This window comes from Tachypleus tridentatus, chromosome 2 (genome assembly GCF_004210375.1).
Source record: "Tachypleus tridentatus isolate NWPU-2018 chromosome 2, ASM421037v1, whole genome shotgun sequence".
NCBI classification, from domain to species: Eukaryota; Metazoa; Arthropoda; class Merostomata; order Xiphosura; family Limulidae; genus Tachypleus; species Tachypleus tridentatus.
Genome location: NC_134826.1, coordinates 62,906,407 through 62,930,864, shown reverse-complemented (window position 1 = coordinate 62,930,864; position 24,458 = coordinate 62,906,407). Strand labels below are relative to the sequence as shown.

The window sequence follows — 24,458 nt, the reverse complement described above, 5'->3', positions numbered from 1 at the left end:
AATAGGCGTAATACTAATACCACAAGATTCTTTACTTCCATAGCACTGTTAAGGCTATTTAACAAAGTATACTTATAATTTAAATTATGATACCCCACATGCATGACCTTGCATTTATTACGATTACAATCCATTTGCTATTTATTTGCACAACTCACCAAATATAATATAAATCCTTTAGTGAAGTAGCATCCTTCTCCTCACATCAAGCAACTCCATAACTTAATACATTAATCAAATTTAAACAATTTATTGATTCTTCCTTCAGCTATGACAATGATGTAAATCAAAAAAGGATGACGTTCCCAACAGTGAGCCCGAGCTATGCCACTTCTAGCTGGTATATATGAAAATAGCATATGTTTCTATCTTTTCTGTAGGGCTATAGCACGTATTCGGTGTTTGTTCTTTGTTCTGAATATATGTAGGACTCACATTACATTTTGGTTGAGAAAATATTAAGTTCACCATGTTTCAAATTACTTTTGTTCTTTTATTGTTTGGCGCAGATAGCCTAGTTGCTTTGAGCCATAAAACACCAAACCAACCAACCAAAGTAGGCTACATCTCTTAAGGTGTGTGTTTTTATTATAGCAAAGCCACACCAGGCTATTTGCTGTGTTTACTGAGGGAAGTCGAACCCCTGATTTTAGCGTTGTGAATCCAAAGACTTATCGTTGTCACAGCGTGGACTTAACCTTAAGGAACATTGCTTGATACAGTATAGTGTTCGTATGTCGACAGCAATGCCCTTCAAAAGTTGTCCAGCTGCTATTTCGATATTATGGCCTTACCTATGTTGTAATGTGAATAAGAAGCAGCATGAGGAGCGCGTATCACTCTGGGTAATATTCGTGTCTCTTTTAAACTAAATAATCTTGAATTTGGTAACCTGGTAGGCTTGTAGAAATTGATCGTTAATAGTAAGTCCAACAATTTAATGAAAAAGATGGTCAGAATGGTTAGTGTTGAATACAATTTGTTCATTTTGTATTTCACTTTGTATCTAGCCCTACCTGATTTTACATTCACACAGTTAAGTAAACGATTTAGTACTACTCTGTAATTTATTCCTCGAGTGAATCTCCTACATTTTAACGGACTTATCCATTAACTCGATATTTCAGTTTCATTATGCCACATAACATTTATCCAGTTTGACTGAAGTCTATTTATAAAAACCATATGTTTTTTCCTTCAAGCCATTTTGGATCTAAAGGCCCAATATTTACCCCGCAAAATACAGATTAATTATAACATGCCTCAAACGATTTATAAAAATCTAAATATATGAAATACACACCTGTACCTTTGTATATATAGCAACCAACTTCTCCAAAGAATATCAAGGCATCAGCAAAACAGTAATTTCAATTAGCAATATCATGTGAACTATCTCAACGTTTTAAATTTTGTTAAATGAATTTGCAATGCATCTTCTGTCGAACTTCCAAAAACATTTCTGAGTTAAGACTAAGAGACCTTTAATTACTAGGGCAATTTGAATCCTCTCACTTTAAGAGAAGGAGAACAATAGCCAACTTCCAATCTTTGACACCTTTCCACTCTTCAAGGGCTTATAAATAATCAAATGGCTCAAATATTCAATCGTTGGTCTCCTTCAAATACTTGGAGGAATATTACCTGGTCCAGCAGTCTTATCATTTTTTTAAAAAAATTCCCATTTCTTTTTGCCAATTAATTTATAATTAATACGATCCTCTTGTGTGTTCGATCACGTTTCCATCATGGAATTTTCAAGGATGAAGAGCATTGCTTAAATATTTATAAGTAATAACTTAAGAAAAGTATAATTTCATAACTCAGTTATCTCATATAGATTGAAATGGCTCTTCCTTTATTATTCCTAAAAGGCTGACTGCCCTCAGTGGTGCAGCAGTGCTTTTGCAGAATTACACTGCTAGAAATCTGGTTTCGATATCCGTGGTTAGAAGAGCACATATACATGTAGCCCTTTATGCCGCGTTGTGCTTGATAACAACAAAACCAACGATCTAACATTTTTTACAATTATTTTTTTGAATCTTTTATCATTCTGCCATAATCGGCTACTCTGACATTAGTAACACATTTTAAAAATATGTCAAAAATTGCTTAGAATATTAATATCATTCTTAGTTAAAAACATTTTTAGTAAGTTCCCTCTTTTTCTATATTCTTTATATATTTTAGTTTATTTTATCACATATCATAATTATGCTAGATCCTATTGGCGGTTAGTTTCGTACATTAATTCGTGTGATAACGTTATGATACTTTTTGAGATCATACGAAACTGGGAGATTAAATGTTTTTTTGCGATACCGGTTACGGAGAAAATTAGTATCATTATTCATTATTTCTAAGCATAACGTGACGTATTCAAAGATAGTTGTGTTAAAACATAGGCTTTCAGTTTTAGTAGATTAATAGAGTTTTGGTTAGCGAATTGGTCTGCCACTATTTATTAAGTTTATACTAAACTATAAAAACGATGGGTAGGCGTTTACAAACCGCAGCTGCATTGACGTGTATGAAGATCTGTCTGATGGTTTTTAATTTTATATTTTGGGTAAGCATAATCTGCAGCCTGAATATGAGACTCTGATAAGTGGTTCAACAATTTAATAAAACATTAACATAGATCTTGGTGTAAAATTATAAAATGTATTAAAATTATTTTGTGTTGATAAGTAAACTAGAACTAGATGAACAATGAGTTAAAAGGTTATGTGATTGTAGAAATACTTGAAATTGGAACCAAATTGCATTTAATGCAAGATGAACATGCTTTTAAAAGAGAGGAAAAGAAAAGCAAGGAATATTAAGCCTAACTAAAGAGTAGTGACTAGGCTTCATAGCAATCATGAACCTACTGATCAAAATCCTATACAAGTAAAAAGTGGCCGATATTTATGCTGTTATGGCAAACAACGTGAATTATAATGTAGAATATAAGGACAGTAAGGGACTTGTTGACCCATTGAGGGTGCCACATACACTAAACTAAATAACAACAATAAAAAAGTATCATCTAAGTGTTTATCAAGTCTTATGTTAAACCTTTAAATTTACTGTATCCACTACTACCACACTGAAGACTATCAATTCCAAACGTCAATCACCATGCTTGAAAAGTAAAACTGTTAGCTGAAGATAGCCCCCTACCTTTATACAGTGCTATCAATTCCCTTTAAAAATCTTAAACAGTTCTATCTGGTCCCTCAACATTTTGATTACAAGAAAAGGCAATCTTAAACATCTTAATTTGTCATCATGTGACTTTTTTTTATCCCAAATGTCATCCACTTAGTTTTTTTTTAATTGTTTCCAACAGTTTAGTATACCTCTTAAGGTAAATAGCCAAAGACTTAACCCTATACAATGAAATTATAGCCTCTTTCAGGTAACTTATCTGTTCTTAAGTATTAATGTTGAACACAGCATATTAGGGACAGTATTGTACACATGGTTGTGTATGTGACTTTGTAGTTAAACTGGTAACCTGAACGTAGTAACAGATAAAATTTTATAATGGTTGAATATAAATTAAAACATTGATTGTTTGAAAACTGGTTATGTAGATGTTTTTATTTTATTTTCTCCTATGACTACATTTTTACTATGAGTTAGAAGTTGTTCATTATCAGCTTCTTTAATATTATTCTTGTATCCAGTCTGCAAGTTAGTAAGGTTATTTTGTTTTTTTTTAATACCAACCTCTGGTTTCTCACTCTTCACTTTCTTTTTTGGGCCTACATTTGTTATATTCACTTTATGACAATTCTTATCCCTAGGGCTTGAATCTGTTGGTTTTTGATGGGATCCCTCTCATAGTATGGTCCTTTTATTTTTTAGTATTTTGTTTCCATTTTAGAACTCTGATTGATGCTTTTACAACTCTTACTGTGGAAGTTCTCTTAATTTGACCTCAGTTATCCTTTTTTCACTACATAATATTGTGCTTTTATTTTCATATGTAGGATTTGTTAGGTTCCACAGCTTGACCTGATTCTTTTGCAATCTTGTAAGTCTTTTATTCTTACTTTCTATCAGTGGAAATGAATTGTCTACTGCCACTGGTCTCTCCATCAGTGTCTTCAAGCAGGTCATCCTACTCTTCCACATCTTATTTTTTTCTTTACCTAAATTTTTTAACAAGGGCCTATCTGTCTTGACCACTGCAGGTTGTTGGGTAGTGTTGTCTATAACCTTCCACCTCTTGGTACTCAGTATTTTTGTTCCTTTTTATAGACCTCTATAAGGCTTTCTTTGTCCATCACCTACCTCATCCAGTCCTTCTTCCTGATTTGAATCCTTATGTAGTTTTTCAGGTTCTTCACATTCCTCTTGGGCCTCCTGCTTTTTGTATTATTTGTTTCTAAAACCATATTTTCTTGTTGTAGTCATTCCCCTTCAGATGTTTAAGCCTTGGATGCTTCCTGTACTATCTTGGATGTTATTTCCAGGCTGCTTATTTCTTCATAAGATCTGGGCTGTATAGGAAGATTATCTGATATTTCCTCCCATTTCTCTATCTTCTATTTTGTTATTGTACTGTCCTTCTGATCTCATTTATTTATGTTTTTTGTCCTGAACAGGTTGTCCATTGTTATCTTGCCCAGACTTCCTGTTTTCATGAAAACTGACATTATCTATTTTCAAAATGGCAGACCTTCTCCTCTTGGGCCTTGTTCACTTTCACTTTAACAGGCTGAATTTCAGTTCATTCATTTTTAATATATTCTTTTTTAGGTGAGTCTGACCATGTATTCTCAATCTCCTTCACAAAATGTGATACATCATAGCCTCTCTTGCTTTTTTTCATCACTAGTGGATATCATACAAGCTGTTATGTGGACTACACCTTTCATCTTGCATTTTTTATGTCAATGGGCAGTTTCATGTGATTGTTTTTTTTATATTCCTCTGGTCAACATTCCCCAGTATACCCAGAGAATCTGATGTTTTGAGCTTTGCCTGTTGTATTTTTCAGTCATTTCCATGACATCTCCATGTGTGTACCAGGATATTTGCACGTGTATAAACAAACTGCAAGTTTCTTAAGCAAAAGAGGACAAAAAATTTTTAAAAAAATAAAAACAAACAGAATAAGAAAAGGTGAGATTTGCTATATCAAATGTTACATGAGAAACTACACTATATATTCATTACACATACAAGTAACTGAATCTGTTCACCATTGAAAGTGGGTTTTCTGCAAGACTGCTTTGCCATTATATTTATACCACTGATATGGCTATTTCTATACCTGTCTTATCAGTAGAGACCCAGTTTCAGATGATTGGACTTTATTACAGTGGTAGACTGTCACACTGCTCTGTATATTTTCAGTATATATCCCCCCCCCCTCACACACACAAACCTCTTGTGACACATGGAAGAATCCTTAGTTCCAAGCTGCTGGTGATGTTAGTATAGAGAGTTTCCTCTCTGAGCAGTGCTTTCTACCCAGTAAGAAAGTAGTTGGTTACACCACTTATTTTAGATGTAAAGGCAGGGATGTTCCCTAGAAGTGTTGTACAGGACAATCCATTACAATATCTCCCAATAAGTTCCTGGTGAATATGTTTAGCCAGATGAGACTTGGATTTGCTTCCAATTGCAGGTGACAGCTCCTTTCTTCACCTGTTATTATGTTTCATGCAAGTATTTCACCAAGACAGAATGGACTAGCCACACTACACACTAATGCTCCTTGTTTCTTTGCAACATGTTTCCACTGGCATCGAATTTACCTGATATTGTCACTGTACATCCCTTATATGTACACGGAATATATGAAGGAATAAATAATAATGGGGTAAAGAGTATTCCATGCTTGAGAAGGATGTGGCTTCTCAGCAGGTGCTACTTCACCAGTTGATCACTGGTCTCATGGTCTTGTCCCTGGGCTTACCTTTTTTATTGCCTTTTCAAAAAAGATCATCTTTGTTATTGGCTGCACTGGCCCTTCCACCACCTTCAGTGTGAAATTCTAGTTTGTTTTGAATTCTTGGCTTACTTGAAAATCTATTTCAGGTAGATAGTTACCTCTATAAATCACATCCTGTTCTTCCTATCCATTTTCATTGCATTTTCTTTGCCTTGTCAAGAATGAGCCTCTGGTAATGTGCTAGTTCTCGCAGACAGTATTGTGACAATTATGTCATTTATTTGTACAATACAGTTAGTGTGGGAGATTGTTCAAGGTTTGTGAAATGAAAAATAAATTCTACAGCAGTTGTGTGAGGTAATAGCTGTTAGTGTTAGAGAGGTAATTGCATATTTGAAGTATGTCTTCAGGTAAAGAAAATGCTAACTTTGCATTTGTGAGCTCTGAATGTAGAGTTATTCTCTGCCTATACAAACATTTTAATGGATAGTTATTAATAGTAATTTGGTCCCTACAGTGCATGAATTTGCATATATAGTGTCAGATAATTGGTCTTACTAATTTGGCTAAAAGTTGCTTGTAATGTTTGTCATTGTGAATATATCTATATAGAAACTGACTGTTGAATATAAGGTCTCAACTTAGTATGCTCCTCTGCATGTTTCTCTTAAAGAAGTCTCAATACTGTGTACACTTATTTACTTCTAGTATTGTTTTATATATTCTAAAGCATATTTATAACAATATAGGAGATTTTAGTGTTGTACTTACAGTTATGCAGTTACTCAAATGCACTGTATATACTATGTTTAATGTTTACCCTTCAAAAGTATATGTTGTAGCATATGTCCTATTCTTTCTTAAAACTTAGTGTATTCTGAAGTTGTCATTAAATTAGGTGGATCTAAAGGAAATAGATAATTTTTTTGTGAGTGTTTGTATTCCTGTTTAATTTACACAGTCAAACATATCTTCCATTCCAAACAGTTTTTGGAAAGAGATCAAGACACACTTTGTGTTATTTTTTCCAACATAGTAGCTCTCCTTCAACTTTGCATGTGAAAATTTCCATTAAAAGTTTGTCTCATAGTGCCTGGAGTACATGGAGCATCATACAAACTTATGTGGATGAGTGTAATTCCAACTATGTGATTGGCTGTTCATGTGAGTACTGAGCAATCAGAAGGGAGATTTTGTAAACTGCTCTGTCCTAAAGGTAAACATAACAAATGGCACTTGATTTCATGACTTAAAGAGAGATCTGTATTATTGATCTTTTTTTTTGAATATTTGCAAAAAAATTTGGTTTCTGGACTTGTGCACAATTCAAGTTGGTATCTTGTGAAATTAAAGAATTATACAGTCAGTTTTAAACCTTGTACATACCAAATTTACGTGGCTGGGACAATTCCACCATGACTATAATTGTTTGTTGTAATTCCAGATATTTGTTAATACAAGCCATAGTTTTTATTAGAGTGAAGTTAACAAATGCTTATTTGAATTTGTACTGAAAAGAATACACTGATATTTGCAAATACTTTGCTAAAGCAACAGTAGGAAAATGTGATGGTTTTTCTCATGAAGTTGAAATGTTTTCATAATTTCATTTAACAGATATTCAAAGCAAGGAAGACCATAAGGGGTAGTTGTTTCAAAATAAAGGGGAATGGAAGCCAATATGGTTACAGTAAGATTTCAGTGTACGTAAAAGCAAATCATGTGGTTTTTAATAAAGTTTTATTATTATTAGGTTTGGCATGGCCAGGTGGGTTAAGGCATTCGACTCGTAATCTGAGGATTGTGGGTTCAAATCCCCGTCGCACCAAACGTGTTCACCATTTCAGCCATGTGGGCATTATAATATGACAGTCAGTCCCACTATTTGTTGGTAAAAGAGTAACCCAAGAGTTGGCATTGGGTGGTGATGACTAGCTGCCTTCCCTCTAGTCTTACACTGCTAAATTAGAGACAGCTAGCGAAAATAGCCCTCAAGTAGTGTTGCACAAAATTAAAAAAAAAATATTATTATTATTATTAAATACATTAAATATTTTAATTGTTGTTATAGTATTCATTCTTTGTGAATTGTAACGTAACCCTTACTTTATATGTATAAAGTGATTACGTAGAGACTTATTGAAAGAACTTGTTTGTCACAAATGGTATATTTAAATGTTAAAATTCAAATGCAACATAGTTGCATAAAGACATTGTTATATTGGAATAACCTTAATGAATTCTGTGTACATATTAGAGTAATAAAAAAAATATCCAACAAGAATTTGCATATTTATAGCCTTGCTTCATTTACAATAAAGATGTCATAATATTTTCTCTTTCAAATAATAAATGACGGAATAGATTAAAATAAATCTTGATGTATATATTGACGCAGTATGAAATATTTGACAACGTTTTATTTCTTAATTCTAGTTGACTGGTATTGGAATACTAGTTATTGGAGTATGGATGAAAGTGTCATTGTACCAGTTTCTTCAACTGTCTGATGAATATAACAATTCTGCACCCTATGTTTTCATAGGGACAGGTGCAGCTATCATTGTTGTTGGATTTTTGGCCTGCTGTTGCACTGTTAAAGGAAAGCCTAGTTTGTTGTACCTGGTAAGTTTTGTAAGCTGTAAATGTAGTAAGCTGTTGAGCACACAGACATTACTACACTGTATTTTGGAAATCTATCACATATTTAATATTAGTTGAAGACATTCAGCTCTTGTTGTGAACAGTCATTACTTGTAGAGCTTCAATTCTGAAGCATTTTTTTAACACACAGTGGTTAATATACTTGTGTTTTAGTCACTTGTTATATTCTTAGCTTTTGTTTGTAAATGTTTCATTAAGCTTGCAGTGTTTATGATATATTTAAAGAATGTGTAGTGGAGTATTTTTTCATACTTTAAAAGAAATCATTTTAAATCTTGTTTAATTGGAAGAATGTTTTTCCATATAGGTTAACATATCTAAATCATAAGTTAAGCTTAAATATCTCTCATTTAATTATCATTCATCTTGTAGGTAACTTTTACGTTGTTAAATTTGGATGCATTTACTGGTGAACTTTTTGTGACACTGATTGTTTCATAAAATGTTTCCTTAATGCAGAAGGATTTACAGGTTTGTTCAGTTAGGTAACCTTTGGAAATGGTATCTTTTGTGAGATCACAACTGGATTATTGTTCTGGTTTGGTCTGTTTATTACAGAAATGATTTAGATTATTTTTGAAAAAATTCAAAGATAACATACCCCAATTGTTTTTTGGAGTGAAACGTCTTGGGTATGAAAAGAAGCTCACAAATTTCAACTTTTTTTTTTTCTGAGATACATACTTGTCTGGGGCATCTGAAATTATTAGAGGCTTAGATAAATTCATCAAGGAAGACTTGTTGAGTGATAAAAAGATAAGAATGGACTTCAAGTCCTGGATGTTAGAATAAATAAGTGTAAGTTATAGAAGCCCACTGTTTGAAGTTATTCAGGAAAACATTTTATCTATTAGTTATTAAGTTGTGGAATGCTTTGTCAGATGACGTGATGTGTGCCGGTTGCTTGAATTTCTTTAATACTATGTTAGATAATTTAGTGGATTTGAGAGAATATTTTTAGGTTAAGCTGGTTTCTTTGATAAATGACTTTGATGAACAGAATAGCCTTCTTTATACTCTTAATTGAAATGGTGAATTTTACAATCATAGTCTTGCTATTTTTAAGACAAATTTAGCTTTTAATTTTCTTATTTCTCTTGAGCTTGTAACTTAGATTAAGTACAAACAACTGAAAGATGGTTAAAACTGAGCAATTAGTGAAATTTGCTAATCAGTTAGTTGTTAGGCTCAGTAATCAACAATACTGACTGATTATTCTCATGAGGTAGCCAAGGAAAAAATCGTAACTACAGTGAAAAGGAGCTCATTATGTATCTTTAGTGCCTACCAACAAACTTAACAGCAATATTTCAGTTATGGAAACCTTGATTTTGATTAGTTGAACATTTTCATGAATCATGACACTAATCAATCAAGCTGAAAACAATTTTTAATAAATATGAAATAATGAAAAAAATAATGGTTGTAGTTTATCAATTAATTGAATTAATCTTTCAACTCTAGAGATGGAAGTTAGATTTTTCTTTGGTAATTTATAAAAGTTTCATTCACTTCTTGAAAAAGTGCTCCAATTAACCATCAGCTTCAAAGGTTGATTGATAATTTTTTTTTTTACTTTGGTCATTACAGGTTTTCTTTTCTAAAATATTTAACTGGGGGTGGATAATTAGATCTGTAGCAGAAGTATTAAAAAATTGGCTGATTTCTTATTTTCATCATTTATCACATTGATATAAAAATATGCACTTCAGATGCAAAATAAATCATATGGATAGTAAAAACTTGCATTATGTATGTATATTGCTTAAAAATCAGAAAGGGATGCAATGACAAAGTAATATGTCTTAACCCTTTCCATACTGGAAGGATATCATAGCAGACCATAGAAAAGCAAGTTCTGTCATTTAAGTATACATATTAACTTCATTACAGACAGATGGTCTTAGTGCTATTTTTTGGATGACGTAGTGAAAACGTTCATCTTACCAAATCAAGAATGTAATGATTCATATAGGCCTAAGTCATAGGCTTTACTCTTCTATAGTTAAAAACAAAATAACAGTAAATCAAATTAAACATTTTTGTTTATCACACATTTTAGGCCATTATTAAATTACAGTAGGTAATTTCTTTGAACAGCTGTACCTGCCCTTAAAATTGCATTATAACATTGAGACTATTTATTTTCCATTGTTTTACTTTCCATTGTATTTTCACTGCAACTTTAGATTTATTTTAATTTCCTTTAATGGATTTTAGATAAAATATGACTGAGAATAAAAATTCAAATAATATAGTATTACTTGTTTTGTAATTTGTTCTGAGAATTTGATTTTTCATTGATTACGAGACTGGTACAATTGAAACTATTCAAATTGAACAGATTATTAAGGAATGAAAAGTACTTTAACAAAAAGCAGTTCTACAACTTGAATCAGTTAAGCTGGATAGTATTTTTATTTTGAATTATTAAATAAATGTTTTAATGATTAATTAGAAAAATATCAGCATACTTTTTATGAAAACAGAAGTTATAAAAGTTACAATAAGGCTTTACAGAGGTAAAAGTTAAATGTTTATTAGGCATTTTTTGTTTTTATGAGCTATGCAACTTGTCAGCTTTGAGCAAGACTTAGTCCCAATCTGTATCAAAGTACAGAACTAATGGAAATACATGATTGATGCACAGATACATTTTGCTTGCAAAAAGCTCAATATATGAGGTCAGCATTCTTATTTCATAAAACTTGGAGTAACTGAATCACTGGTGTAATTGATCATAGGGCATATGGCAAAAGCATAAACTCTGAATAATGTATTTTGATAGGATATCTTACCTTTTTTAACTTATTACTCTCTGTATGCACAATGTTTTGCTTACCTTTATCATGTGTATTTACATGAAACACGTGCATGTTATCAAGCAGTAACTAATAGGACTGCAACATAACTCCAATTGTCACTAGTGCCCTGTCTTACATGCAACTTGAAATCACTTCATGATTGGCAGTCTTACAGTTGTGTTTATGCTTGTGCATTTAGATTGATATTTTTTTCTTTATGCACACAAGTTTCTTCCTAAAATACATTATTTTCAAGTGTACTTTTTCAAACTTTTATTAGCTTGAGAATTTCTTTTGAGGTAAATCTCTTTTTTTTCAGTCAGTTTCACACACCATGCACTTAAGATTGTGTGTCACCTACTACAGTTGATTAGCCTGCCCCTTCAGTGGCATCTATGAAAGCTTTATCTGCTCATGAAGTAATGGCATTGGTTTGTAAGGAATTGGCAACCTTTATGTAGTTTTCTGAGTCACCTTATGATTGTATCCTCATATCCTGTGAGGGAGGGTTTGCCTTCACCTGATAATTGTGATATGAACAGTCTATTTTATCATCTTACCTATGATTCACAGTTGCATTTGCTTTGTTGGGAGGTGTCCAGGCCTCATTTTTCATTTGTAGACTTAATGAGTCAGGTATGTTGGGTTTTATTCTTATTTATTTGCATGTAATTCTACTACCTGTTCTTCTCAGTGATGGGCTGTTGGGTCAGTCTTTAGTGTTTTCTACCCTCTCTGGATATTAAAGTTCACATAGTGCTCTTGGGGTCTGGTTGCATTTGGGTGTTAGTGTGTCTTGTCCTTCAAGTACTCTGGATGACCATCTTTCCCTCTTTTTTTCTGTTCCTACGACCCTTGGTGTGGATTCCTGTATGTGGTGAGTGGACCTCCCAGAGAAGTCTGGCCTTTCAGTTTATCTCATCTTGGATCTAAACATCCACCCACATGGTTGCCATGCATGGCAACCGATGAAGTGGAATAGAGGATCCTGGTGGTTGAAGGGTTCAACCCTAACATACCAGAGTCATTCAGTTGGTCCACTTGGGCTAGGGTCAACCAAGTATCAGTGTTGGACATTGTGTCTGATGCTGGTGTTTGGATATAGTGCTTACAAAACCCTGGTCTCATGAACCTCCTCTACACCTCTGCTGTTTGCAACTATCTTTACTGTATGCTTCAAAACTTTGATCCTTACCACAGCATCCCACCTGGAGTTGTTTCTTTCTTCCTTAGTGGGCCATGCTTTTTCAGAACAGATGATCTGCCTTTGCTCCTTTTGGCCTTCATATCCAGGTGCAGTTTGATGAATTGGGTTTGTCCTTGGATGACATTGCTGTGTCCACCATTCAGCCCATCCCACCATGGCTTATTTCCGTCCCCAAGTGTGACTCTACTTTGAGTCATCTGAGAAAAGAGGACACTCCCAATTGGAAGTACCATCTTTTATTTGCTGAACATCTTTCAAACCATCCTTCCATTCCCATTTATATGGATGGTTAGAATGATTCTGTGGACTCTGCCATGATTTGTTGTGGTTTGGTGGTTCCACACAGAATATCCTCTAGAATTGCTGTGTTCACTGCCAAACTCTATGCCATTTCTCTTGCCCTAGATCATATAGAAGCTAAGCTGTACTCGAATTGTACTGTTTATTCTGACTTGCTTAGCTCTCTACCAGCCATGGAATTACTTCACGTTAGTTCTCACCCTGTTCTTGCAGATATTCAAACTGACTGGCCCATTTGTTTTCAACATCTACTTCTATCCAGTTTTTCTGGATACCAGGCCACGTTGGTATTTACAGGAACAAGCTCGCTTACAATCCAACTAAGTCTGTCTGCTTTGGTGCTATCACTGCTGTTTCTGTTCCATATATGGACTATGGTCTGGTATTCAAGGCTTGGCTCCATGCCATTTGGCAGTTGACTTGGAGTGAGCAATGTAAAAACAAGCTTTTCCAGGTAAAACCCTCTATTGTACTTTGGCCACCTTGTTTCCATAATGATTGGAAGGAGAAAGTTGTCCTAGCTAGACTACTCATTAGTCACAGTTTTTTAACTCATCATTTTCTTTTATCTGGGACTGATGCACCAGTGTGTGGTCTGTGTGACATTCAGGTCACAGTAGTCCACATTTTATTGTCATGCCATCATTACAACTCTCAACAGTGGCACTATTTTAGAAATGTTTTATCCACAGGTATACCCCTGATGCTAAACAGTGTCATTGGCAATGGTGACACTGTCCACTTTACAAATGCATTTAGTTTTTTTAAGGGCCATTGGCCTTTTTAACTCTTAAGTTTTTAATTCAAAAATTGAACTTTGTTTTATTTTAATATGCTTATTTTTTTATGAATTTTATTGATTTTACTTAATTTTCAATTTTTTTACTGGTTGATTGATGCAGATAGCCTAATTACTATGCACCATAAAATGCCAAATAACCAACCAACCAACTGTTCCTGCATATTGCCCTTCTCTTTCCCTTCATAGTTTTGGCCTTTTTTATTCTGAAGGTTAGCTGTAATGACATCTGGTAGTCTGTCTGTATGCCAAATTCCTTAGCTTTGACCACATATGAAAATCCCTTGCCATGGACACTTAGGATCTGAGTGTAATCTCAGAGGTTTTGGTCCTCTTTTTTTCATTCTCATGCTCTTTGTCCCCTCTTTTCTAGGATCCTGTTACCTATCAGTATTTGTTTTGGAAGGGTGTCATTACTTGAGAAAATTCCTCTCATTTGAGGTTTCATTTCCATCTGTTTGTCATCCTATCATTAATCTTTGTGCTGTGCACCATTCTCGATCTTCCTGCGATTCATCATGTGATGATACTGTTTTGTGGGTGTTGTAAGTCTGTTGGATAAGTACCTACACATTGACATCTCCCCTGCATACAGACATTGTTCATTTTGACTATTTGAAATGGGTTTTCAGTTCCAGGCTCTTCAATTCAATTGTGCGTGTGTCTGTGTTTTTTGTTGGGTGGTCTGTACATTTACTCATATTCACAATGCTTTCATTTTCACCATTTCATAGTTGAGAAACCTTTGTTTTTGGACTATATACCTTCTGTATTGTGCCTGCTACCATCAAATTTTGTTTCCTTGTCATATTCTGGTTGCCCTGAATCTAGTCATGGATTGCTGATCACATTCAAACAGAATTATTCCTATGGAATGATCACTGAACTGAAAGGGATTTAGGCAGCTCTGTGGTCATTCAGGTATTCCAGATTTATATGCCTTTACCACTCTTCATTCTCTGCTGTTTCATATCTTTTGTCTAGATTGGTGGATTCTCTTAGTGAGGATTGGATGGATCCATACATATTCTCCTATTCTTCACCTTCCTTGGGCTCCATTCCATCATCCAGACCACTCTTTGTGGTTGGCTTCAGTTTGGCCTAACTCAGCTAGGGGTTTCACTCCAACTTTATCTACTGGTGTTACCTCCTCTTCCACTCCCTCTTTCTCTCACCCTTTTAAGTCAACTGCAGGCTGAAATGTCATCCTTTCATTCTCACACTCCATTTTCATTCATGGTTTTCATCTTGTCACTGACAAGGTTGGCAGGCTTTTTCAACATGAGGCATATTTGATTTCCTATTCTGTTCATTCCTCCTCCACGGCTTTGTCATCATAAGTGATACATCTACCATCATTGGTCCTTATTTTGTGATTATTCTCTGTTCTGTCTGACCTTTCTCCTCCATTGTGGGCTATAACATGGCTATGTCAGCCACATTTCATTATATATGATATCTCTGAGCCTTCTGTTTACTTGGCCTATCTCATTTGTTCCACATCATCTGTCCTCCTTAACTTGCTTCTGCTGAATTGGAACCTTAGTATCATTCTTCTTGCCTTTATTATTTCTCATTTTAAACTTTTATTAGTCTGTTAATTATTTTATATCTTCTTCAAGTCCCTTTTCTTCATCTTATCAGCTTGTGGATTTCAGTATTTAAATATGTTTATTACTGATGTCCACCTTTATTACAGTTCTTATATGGTGGTCACTTTCCTCATCATTTTTTCTGCCCAAAACTTCAGCAACTTAGGATAATTCCACTTACACATCCATCTCCCTTCCTACAGTTTTACACCTTTCTGGCTCTTGTATTCTTTATAGCTCCCCCAGTGGCACAGTGGTATGTCTGCAGACTTGTACTGCTGAAAATCAAGTTTCAATATCCATGATTGGTAGATCACAGATTGTGTAGGTTTGTGCTTAATACCAAACAACAAATAACCATCCCTGATTGTCTTCTCTGCATCTTCAGGGCTCTCTGCTATTGTTTGTCACACACTGATTCCTTCTGTAGCTCTCACACTCATTTGTTTATTCATTAGACTTCTCTCCAGTTCCCCTCGGTGTGGATTCCTGTACATGGTGATGGGACCTTCCAGGGAAAGTTCTGTATTTTCAATTTACCTCCTTTGGGATCTAAACATCCACCCACATGTTTGCCATGTGTGGTGACCCGTGAAGGGGAGGAGAGGATCCTGGTGGTTGAGGGGTCCAGCCCTAACACACTGCTTTGGCCTTGAATTCCTATAAATGGGCAGCCTTGGGGTGACCACCCTTGGGTCAGTCGGTTGGTCCACTTGGGCTAGGGTCAACCAAATACCAGTGTTGGATGTTCTCAACAGGTGTTGTGGACATTGTATTTGATGCTGGTGTTTGGGTATAGTGCTCAGGAAACCCTGGCATTGCTGCAGTGTCCTTGTTTGGCATTGTAGTGCATCCCCTCATAGGGCTCTATGGTGAGTGGGGTTAGTGTGCACCAAAATATTCCTTTTTTACTATGGATCCTCCAATTAAAATAGAGAAAAACTAGTCCATAGGTAAACGACCACATCTTGAAGATTCTGAGCACCAGTCCTCAACATCTGTAACACCTATCATACCTCATTTTCTTAAACTACATTCTTTTTCAGACAAACCTTCAGGGTAGATGTCTTTCTTTTTTATTCAGAAGGGACTAGAGGGACTTGCTGGTTCTCCAAAGTCAGTGAAAAAGCTTGGCTCTGGTGACATTGATGGAAAAATCCACATCTCAACACAGTGAACTCCTCTTGTATTCAAGGATGATTGGGGATATACCTATTGAGGTTACACCTCATGCTACTTTGAATTCATCACAAGGAGTTATTGTTGAGAGGGATTTGAAGAATGTCCCTGAGTCAGAAATTCTCGCTGGTTTCTCCATCCAAGAAGTCTCTGCAATGAGGCATATCTCCACTCACAAAGATGGAATTATGATGCTGACCAGTGTCATCATTCTGACGTTTACATCACCATGCCCACCTGCCACCAACAAGGCAGATTATCTTAATTTCAGGGTATGGCCATACATTCCAAACCTTCTCAGATCTTTCCAGTGTCAGTGGTTTGGTCACTCTAAGACGTCATGTCATTGTTCCTTGGCGTGTGTTCATTGCGGCGGCAAGGACCACAATGCTTATGAGTGTGAAACAGACCCTTATTGCATCAATTGCAATGGCTCTCACCTGCCCTACTTTTGTTCTTGCCCTAAATGGTTGGAAGAAAAAGAGGTGCAGCATTTGAAAATGATTCAAAACATTACTTACCCTGAGGCTCAATAGTTTCTGTCCACCACATCATCTCAGATGTATGCTGCTGCACTTCATTCCACTACTACAGTGGGAGTGCAAATGGATCTCTCTGTGCCTCCAAAAGAATCATTCTTAAAACTAATGAAAAGTCTTTTGACCTCCATGGTTAAAGTTGATGAATCAACTTCTACACCCATCTCTGTTCCTAACATAAATTCTAGCAAGTCCCAAGATCCACTTTCTTTGGTTCTGGGTATGAACATTTCCTCTGGTACATCTTCTCCCACCTCAAGATGCAAAATGATCATTTGTTCATGTTCTTAGTTGCTGGAATCCTCTTCCAACAGCAAAGACCGGTCCAATTGACCCAGGGCAGGATCCATGGAGGTCAGTAGACCTCCCTCAAATAAGGACAGTAAGGAAAAAAGATGTGGTCGTAAACAGAAGGGTTCTCCACCCAATTTGCCTCCACATAAATAAAAATGGCCACTTTGATACAATGCAACTGTTGAGGTTTACGTTCTAATCTTGATGACATCAGAACACTGATTGTTTCCTACCATACTGTATGTGTTTCCTTACAGGAAAGATTTCTGAAACCTATCGCTACAATCGCCTTTCAGTGGTTTTCTTTGTACAGAAATGACAGGCTGTGTTATGGACGAGTGCATGGAGGGGTGGCATTGTTGGTTGATCAGCATGTGTCTACCCTGTCTTTGCCACTTAACACACCCTTGGAGGCCATAGCCATCCATGTTTCCTTGGATCATACCATCACTGTTCACTCTACCTGTCACCTGGAGAGACATATGATCAATCAAGCCTTGATGCTCTCACTGAACAGTTACCATCTCCCTTTTTAATCCTGGGGTACTTCAATGGGGAAGTACTGATATTGATAGGAAGGGTTGCTCTGTAGAGTGTATGCTTTCTGATCATAACCTTCCTCTTCTCAGTACTGGTTTTTCTACTTATTTTCATGCACCTAGTCAGTCCTTTACTGTTGTTGATCTTTCATTTTGCTTCCCTTCATTATTCTCCCATTTTTCATGAAGGGTTGATAATCCATGAGGCAGTGATAATTTTTCCTAACCCAACCTGCGTGCCCCTGTGGAAGCTGTATCAAGCAAACTGGCCCTCTTTTGCTGTTCTCACAGAACTTGGGTTCTGCCAACAGTGGTCTGCCATGGACCACCTGATTTGACTTGAAACATCAATCGGAGAAGCCTTTCTCAAATGACAACATCTTATATCAATATTCTTTGACATTGAGAAGGCTTATGATACAACATGGAAGTATGGTATTTTGCAAGACCTCCATATATATGGGTTACATGGCCATTTGCCCATTTTTATTAAAACTTTTTTATGGGACAGGAGATTTGAAATTCTTTTTTACAGGAACGGCCCTCAGGGCCGTGTTTTGAGTGTCACACTTTTCAGTATACAGATTAATCCCATTGCTGAACAACCCCCTCTTACTGTTGCAAATGGGCTCTATGTTGACAACTTTCACATTTCACATCAGTCATCAAACATGAGGTAAACTGAGCGGCAGCTACAGATGCCCTCGGTTGTTTACTGAAGTGGACCACAGCAAATGGCTTTAATTTCTTCTCTAAAACTGTTTGCATGCACTTTTGCCACCCTGATCCTGAACTCTGTATCAATGAAGTTGTGCTGCTTGTGGTCCCTGAGACAAAGTTCTTGGGGCTTATCTTTGACCATAAGCTGACCTTTGTACCACACATCAAGTAGCTACGAGTCAAATGTACAAGAGCACTGAACATTCTCCATGTCCTCTCTACTGCCAGGATCAGTGTTCTAGCTAAAGATATATCATGCTCGTTTGATCAAAACTCAACTATAGATCACTTAGCTATGGCTTTGCCAGGACCTTGGCCTCAAAGATTCTGGAGCCCATTCATCATCAAGGACTTCGGCTCTGCACCAGGGGCTTTCCGCACTTCCCCAGTTCAGAGTTTATACACAGTCTCATGAACCTTCTTTGCACCTTTGCCACTTGCAACTATCTTTACTATATGCTTCAAAACTTTATTCCTTACCAAAGCATCCCACCTGGAGTTGTTTTTCTTCCTCAGTGGGCCATACTTTTTCAGAACAGACAATCTGCCATTGCTTCTTTAGGTCTTCATATCCAGGTGCAGTTGGATGAATTGGGTCTGTCCTTGGATAACATTGCTTTATCCACTGCTTTATCTGCCAATAGATGATCTGCCATTGCTTCTAACAGTCTTCAAATGTGACATATCTTTAAGTCGTCTGAGAAAAACAGACACTCCCGATTGGAAATACTGTGTGCTATTTGCTGAACATCTTTTGAACCATCCTTCAATTCCTATTTATACAGATGGTTTGAAATCAGATGTCTGTGTGGGCTTTGTCATGGTTTGTTGTGGTTCAGTGGTTGTGTGCAGAATCCCCTCTACAGCTTTTGTGTTCACTGCTGAACTATATGCCATTTTTCTTGCCCAGAATCATATACAAGCTAAGCAGTACTAATTTTTGTGCTATTTATACTGACTCGCTTAGTTCTCTACTGGCCCTGAGATCCCTTCACATTAGTTCATACCCTGTTCTTGCCGATATTCAAAACTGACTGGGCCATTTCTCTTTAACATCTACTTCTATCCAGTTTTTCTGGATACTGGGCCATATTGTTATTCACGGGAATGAGTTCACTGATACCACATCTAAATCTATCTGCTCTGGCACTATCACTGCTGTGCCTGTCCCATACTTGGACTATGGTCCTGTATTCAAGGCTAGGCTCCATGCCAGTTGGCAGTCGACTTGGAGTGAGCAATGTGAAAACAAGCTTTTCCAAATAAAACCCTCTATTGGACTTTGGCTGTCTTGCTACCATAAGGATTGGAAAGAGGAAGTTGTTCTTGCTAGACTATGCATTGGTCATAGTTTTTTAACTCATTGTTTCCTTTTATCTGGAACTGTTGTATCAATGTGTTGTCTTTGTAACAGTCAGGTCATAATAAGCCACATTTTCCTGTCTTGCTGTTGTTATGACTCTCAATGATGGCACAACTTTAAACATCTTCTGTCCCGAGGTTTATCCATAAAGTTAGTGTTATTGGCAATGGTGATACTGTCCATCTTAGAAATGTTTTTAGTTTTTTGAAGGCCATTAATCTTTTTAATGCTATTTAAATTTTTTAATTTATACATTAGACCTTTTTTAATGTAATTCACTTAGGAATCAAAGTACATCTAGTTCAATTTGAAATTAGAAAATGGCTGTAACATCAAAGAACTGAAAACCAGGACTGGAAAGGCCAACTTCAGGTAACTAATGCTGCTGTTTGAACTACCTGTTAGTCATCCTGGCAAGTTATAATTAAAATTTTGCTACAAGTCTTTTAAAACTTTTATTACTTTCTGAAAATGGCCATAATGTCAAATTACTTGGAACCAGGACTGGAATGACCAGCTTCAGGTAACTAACAGTGGTTTTTGTACTTACATGTTAGTCTTCCCAACGAGCTATGATAATTACAATTATGCTACAGAAGGTCCTTTACAACTTGTATCACTGTAGTTTTTCTCTTAATGTTGTAGACTAGATATATATGTTGGTTTTATGCTATTTGTTGTTTTTTTTAAACTTTGTTGTAATTTCTGTTTATAGATTTTACTAAATTTACTTTTTAATTTTAACTTTTTACTAGATGTTTGGCACAGATAGCCCAGCTGCTTTGTGCCATTAAACACTAAATCAACCAACCAACCAATCTAACTATTTATAAGTGGAGGAAGGATATCATATTGGAAATTAACATTTTCCTAAACTGAAAATGTATTTCCAATAAACACTTTTTCTCAGTTTTCACCCATCCTACCTACTTTCAGTGTTAGTTTTTTGTTTATTTTACATACTGCTCATTCTTGCAGTGATTTCTGCTGCATGAAAGATAGGAAGCTCGTGATAATAGTTGTGTCATACTCCTATTATTGGAGGGTTGCTTCATGATAGCATGTAAATGTCTCGTGAATACACATCAGGGTAGGTGAGAGTATTGAGGCTAGTGCATGTATAGAGGGCAGTATAAGTTAAGAAAAACTATTTGTAAGTATAGATAGGTAAGTTTAGAAAAATATTAATATTCAGGGTAACCTCATTTTGACAGCATTCATATTCAAGTCAAAATGTCAATGAACAATGTTGATCTTGGCAAAAGGTCAAGGCTTTGTATGCAAACCCTAAAAGATTAAAATGCAAATATTTTAGAACACAAGGACTAAAATAAATAGATCATTATTCCATGACAATAAGTTGTTCATTCTGCCATATTATGATATTTAGAATTGGCAGTTGACAATTTGACTAAATATTGATAGTAAATTCAATGTTGTTGCACTGAAAATTTAAACATTGATAACATTTCTACTTGTGTAGTGATTATGTGTCAAATGATGGTGTCTTATAACATTTTTAGGGCTATAGTTTGTTCTGCTGATTCTGTATATTGTGATTCAGGCTCAGTACAAAGTAAAAAATGGATGATGATAGAACAGTTGAAAATTAGTTCCATAACAGAATCAAGAAGAGGTTAGTTTGAAGGTTTAGTTACTGTCAATATTGCAAGAGAAAAAGAACTAGTATGTTCAGAAATATATTGGTAACACTCAAGCTGATAAAACTGCTTTAGTTGGATAGAAATTTCAAAGTTCTGAAATACAAATTGTGAAGGTTTATACATTGATAACATTGAAATTGATAAAAATATATTCAAGTTGATAGAGCTTTAAAAGTTCTGAGACAAAACTTGTAGAGCTGGTCACTTTGTAAAGGAGTTGGGATGGGGATATGATAATAGGTTAGTTGGTAGCAAGTTAACTCTACAGCATTAATGATTGTTGATCCAGGCTTGTATGTCTTGGTTGTGCAGTAGAAGTGGAGGTACACTAAGTGATTAGTTTGTGTGGCAGTTGGATCATGTTAAAGCTTTTAGTAATTCTCATCTTTGCTCATGGAAAAATGTTGCTTTCGATCATAGTCAGCCTGGGCTAGTAACACAGTTTGATTGTATTTATGAGCTGGTAAGATGGTGATGCTGGAAAATTACACCAACTAAGTGTTATAAAATGACACATTTTGAAATTTGATATGTGGGTGTTCTCTTAACACCTTAAAGGTGCCTACTGGTCTAGATAAGTTTAATAGAAAATTTGGAACTCCAAAGTATTTTGTCAACATTGCAGTTCAAACGTATTTAATTTAGAATTTGTTGAGATTTAATAACAGTTGTATACCCTATTAACTCTCATATATATATTAATGCACAATTTGTCCACATATAAAATTGATGTAAGAATTTGTGGCTGAGTAAAATCTGAAGTGGTGAAGAAAAATTCATTTTGGTGTGTGATGGTGAAAAGGAAAAACCAGAGAGTACCCTGACTTAGAACAGTGTGCCTTTATTGTATTGCATTCAAACCTTACAAATGCTACAGGTATTGGTACAGAAACTATTTTTGATGCAGACTCTTAAAGCTAGCTGATTCAAAATTTTTATTAACAGTGGGTTAATTTGACAAGTTTGTTTGCAGTTGATTCTATTGTGTGTTTTACTTGCTATTGTGAGAGAGAGAGGAACATCTAAGAAAATCTGTTGTAACAGGTGTTACATAATTGCAACCAACACTGCAACTGGGTTTTAAATATTTAATGAGGTCTTGAACATTGTCCAAATTATTTTCTTTTCATTTTATTGCATATATTTAACTTGTAAAAACAAAATGTTAATATTTAGATAATTTATATTTTAATAATCATCAATACAATTAAGTACAAACTTTAAATTACTTTTGTTATTCACATAACAATACTGAAGTTAAGAACTTGTATATAAATATTAAATGTAGGTCTGTTGTGCTATGTATGTTTCCTTCCATTTGTGTGTTTTGAGGATGCCACAGCTTGCATCCCTGAACAAATGTTGGCATCAGCAAAACCTCTTTTGTGCAATACAAGCTGCTGTAAATTTAATGAAAACAACAAAGAATTAAAAATGGCGTGCTGTCCACTTTGACTCTTTTTATATTTATTCATCTTGTTTATTGAAAAAGCAGTATTAGGGATGACATTTTGTAAATCTCAATAATTAGCTACAGAGCAAAATTTGTTATTCCAAATGAATATTACTGTAATATGCTACTTATTTTACAGAAATATTAATGTTTTTGCCACTGTTTTAAAAGTATGTTACTGACAATAGTAATTGATACTAGCAAAATTATTAAGATTTGAAGTTGCAAGTATGAAGGTATTCTCATAGTATTGTTCCATTCTTGATATCCTTGTGAATTTTATTAAGTGCAATTTTTTCTCTTCTTTTAAGTTCTCGTGTTTCTTAGCACTGGTGTTCATGCTAGAACTAGGAGCAGCCATATCTGGTTACATTTTTCGTGGAAAACTCCATGCTGGCTTCAAATATGGATTAAAAGATGCTCTAAACAAATATAAAGGAAGTGACAATCTGCATGACAAAGACCTAGATCGTCTGCAGTCAACAGTAAGTAATGCATTTGTAATTTAAACAAACAATGTTACATGGATTTATGTAATAAAAATATACCTGTATTATAGTAGTTTTTTTACAAAGGTGTTGACATTTACTTATGCTTGTCAGTTATGTAATTTCAAAGTTACTAGTTTACTTGTTAAGATACAAAACTTACTTTCACCAGTTAATTTATTTTCTTATAAAATATTTAGTGTATACATTGGTATCAAGTGTTTTTAAAAGTAATTGGTATTGATATTCAAAATAGCCTTGTGACAACCTATTGTCCTAGAACTAGATATCTGCCTTTCTGATAAAACAAACCATATTGACCAAGTTTGTGAAATACCTGTAAAACTTATCAATGATTGAAGAGATGCAACTGCACCTTCTGTAAATAAATGTTCACATGACAAGATTATTAGTCACCCAGTGGTACAACTGTATGTCTGTGGACTCACTGCTAAAAACTAGGTTTTAATATCTGTTGGAGGCAGAGCACAGATAGCCCATTATGTAGTTTTGTGCTTAATTCTAAACAAACAAGGTTATTAAAGGACATAGAGCTAAAAGAGGCAATATTTCAAAAAAGGGAGATTTTGGTATTGTTCTTGAGAATTGAAAAAAAACTGATAGAAAAGTGTTTAAAACAGCATAATAATCTAAATTCACACTCATGAAGTAATCAATAACAGTGCTTTAATCTATAAAGTGGAGGCTACAATTGTGAAAGAGGACCCTGTGGCCTAAAATTTTATTGCAGTGAAGTTGGGCATTATTCCTAGTGATTTTTGTAACAAGCCAATAAATAAGAATTTCATGTTGAGGAAGGCTCATAAGCTGAAAGTCCATGAGCTTTTAGCCATACTTCCAAAGCAACTGCATTTTCATGAGAAATATAATGAAAATTGTCAGGAAACTGTTAAACATCTATAACAATCCAAATTCAGTCAAAAGTAAGGAGATATG

General features: G+C 35.1%; 1 protein-coding gene across 2 annotated transcripts in view; it reads left to right on the top strand.

Moving 5' to 3' along the window:
- Window positions 1-2,196: 2,196 nt before the first annotated feature.
- The window catches only part of LOC143243975 (tetraspanin-7-like), a 34,903-nt gene continuing 12,641 nt past the window's right edge, over window positions 2,197-24,458 (top strand). The window contains exons 1-3 of one of the 2 annotated variants that reach the window (XM_076487879.1): window positions 2,197-2,572; window positions 8,333-8,521; window positions 23,325-23,498. In XM_076487879.1, the coding sequence (XP_076343994.1) occupies window positions 2,495-2,572; window positions 8,333-8,521; window positions 23,325-23,498 (441 nt within the window). In that variant the 5' untranslated portion in view covers window positions 2,197-2,494. The remainder of the gene's footprint in view (window positions 2,573-8,332; window positions 8,522-23,324; window positions 23,499-24,458) is intronic. The other variant, XM_076487880.1, reaches the window with a different exon arrangement.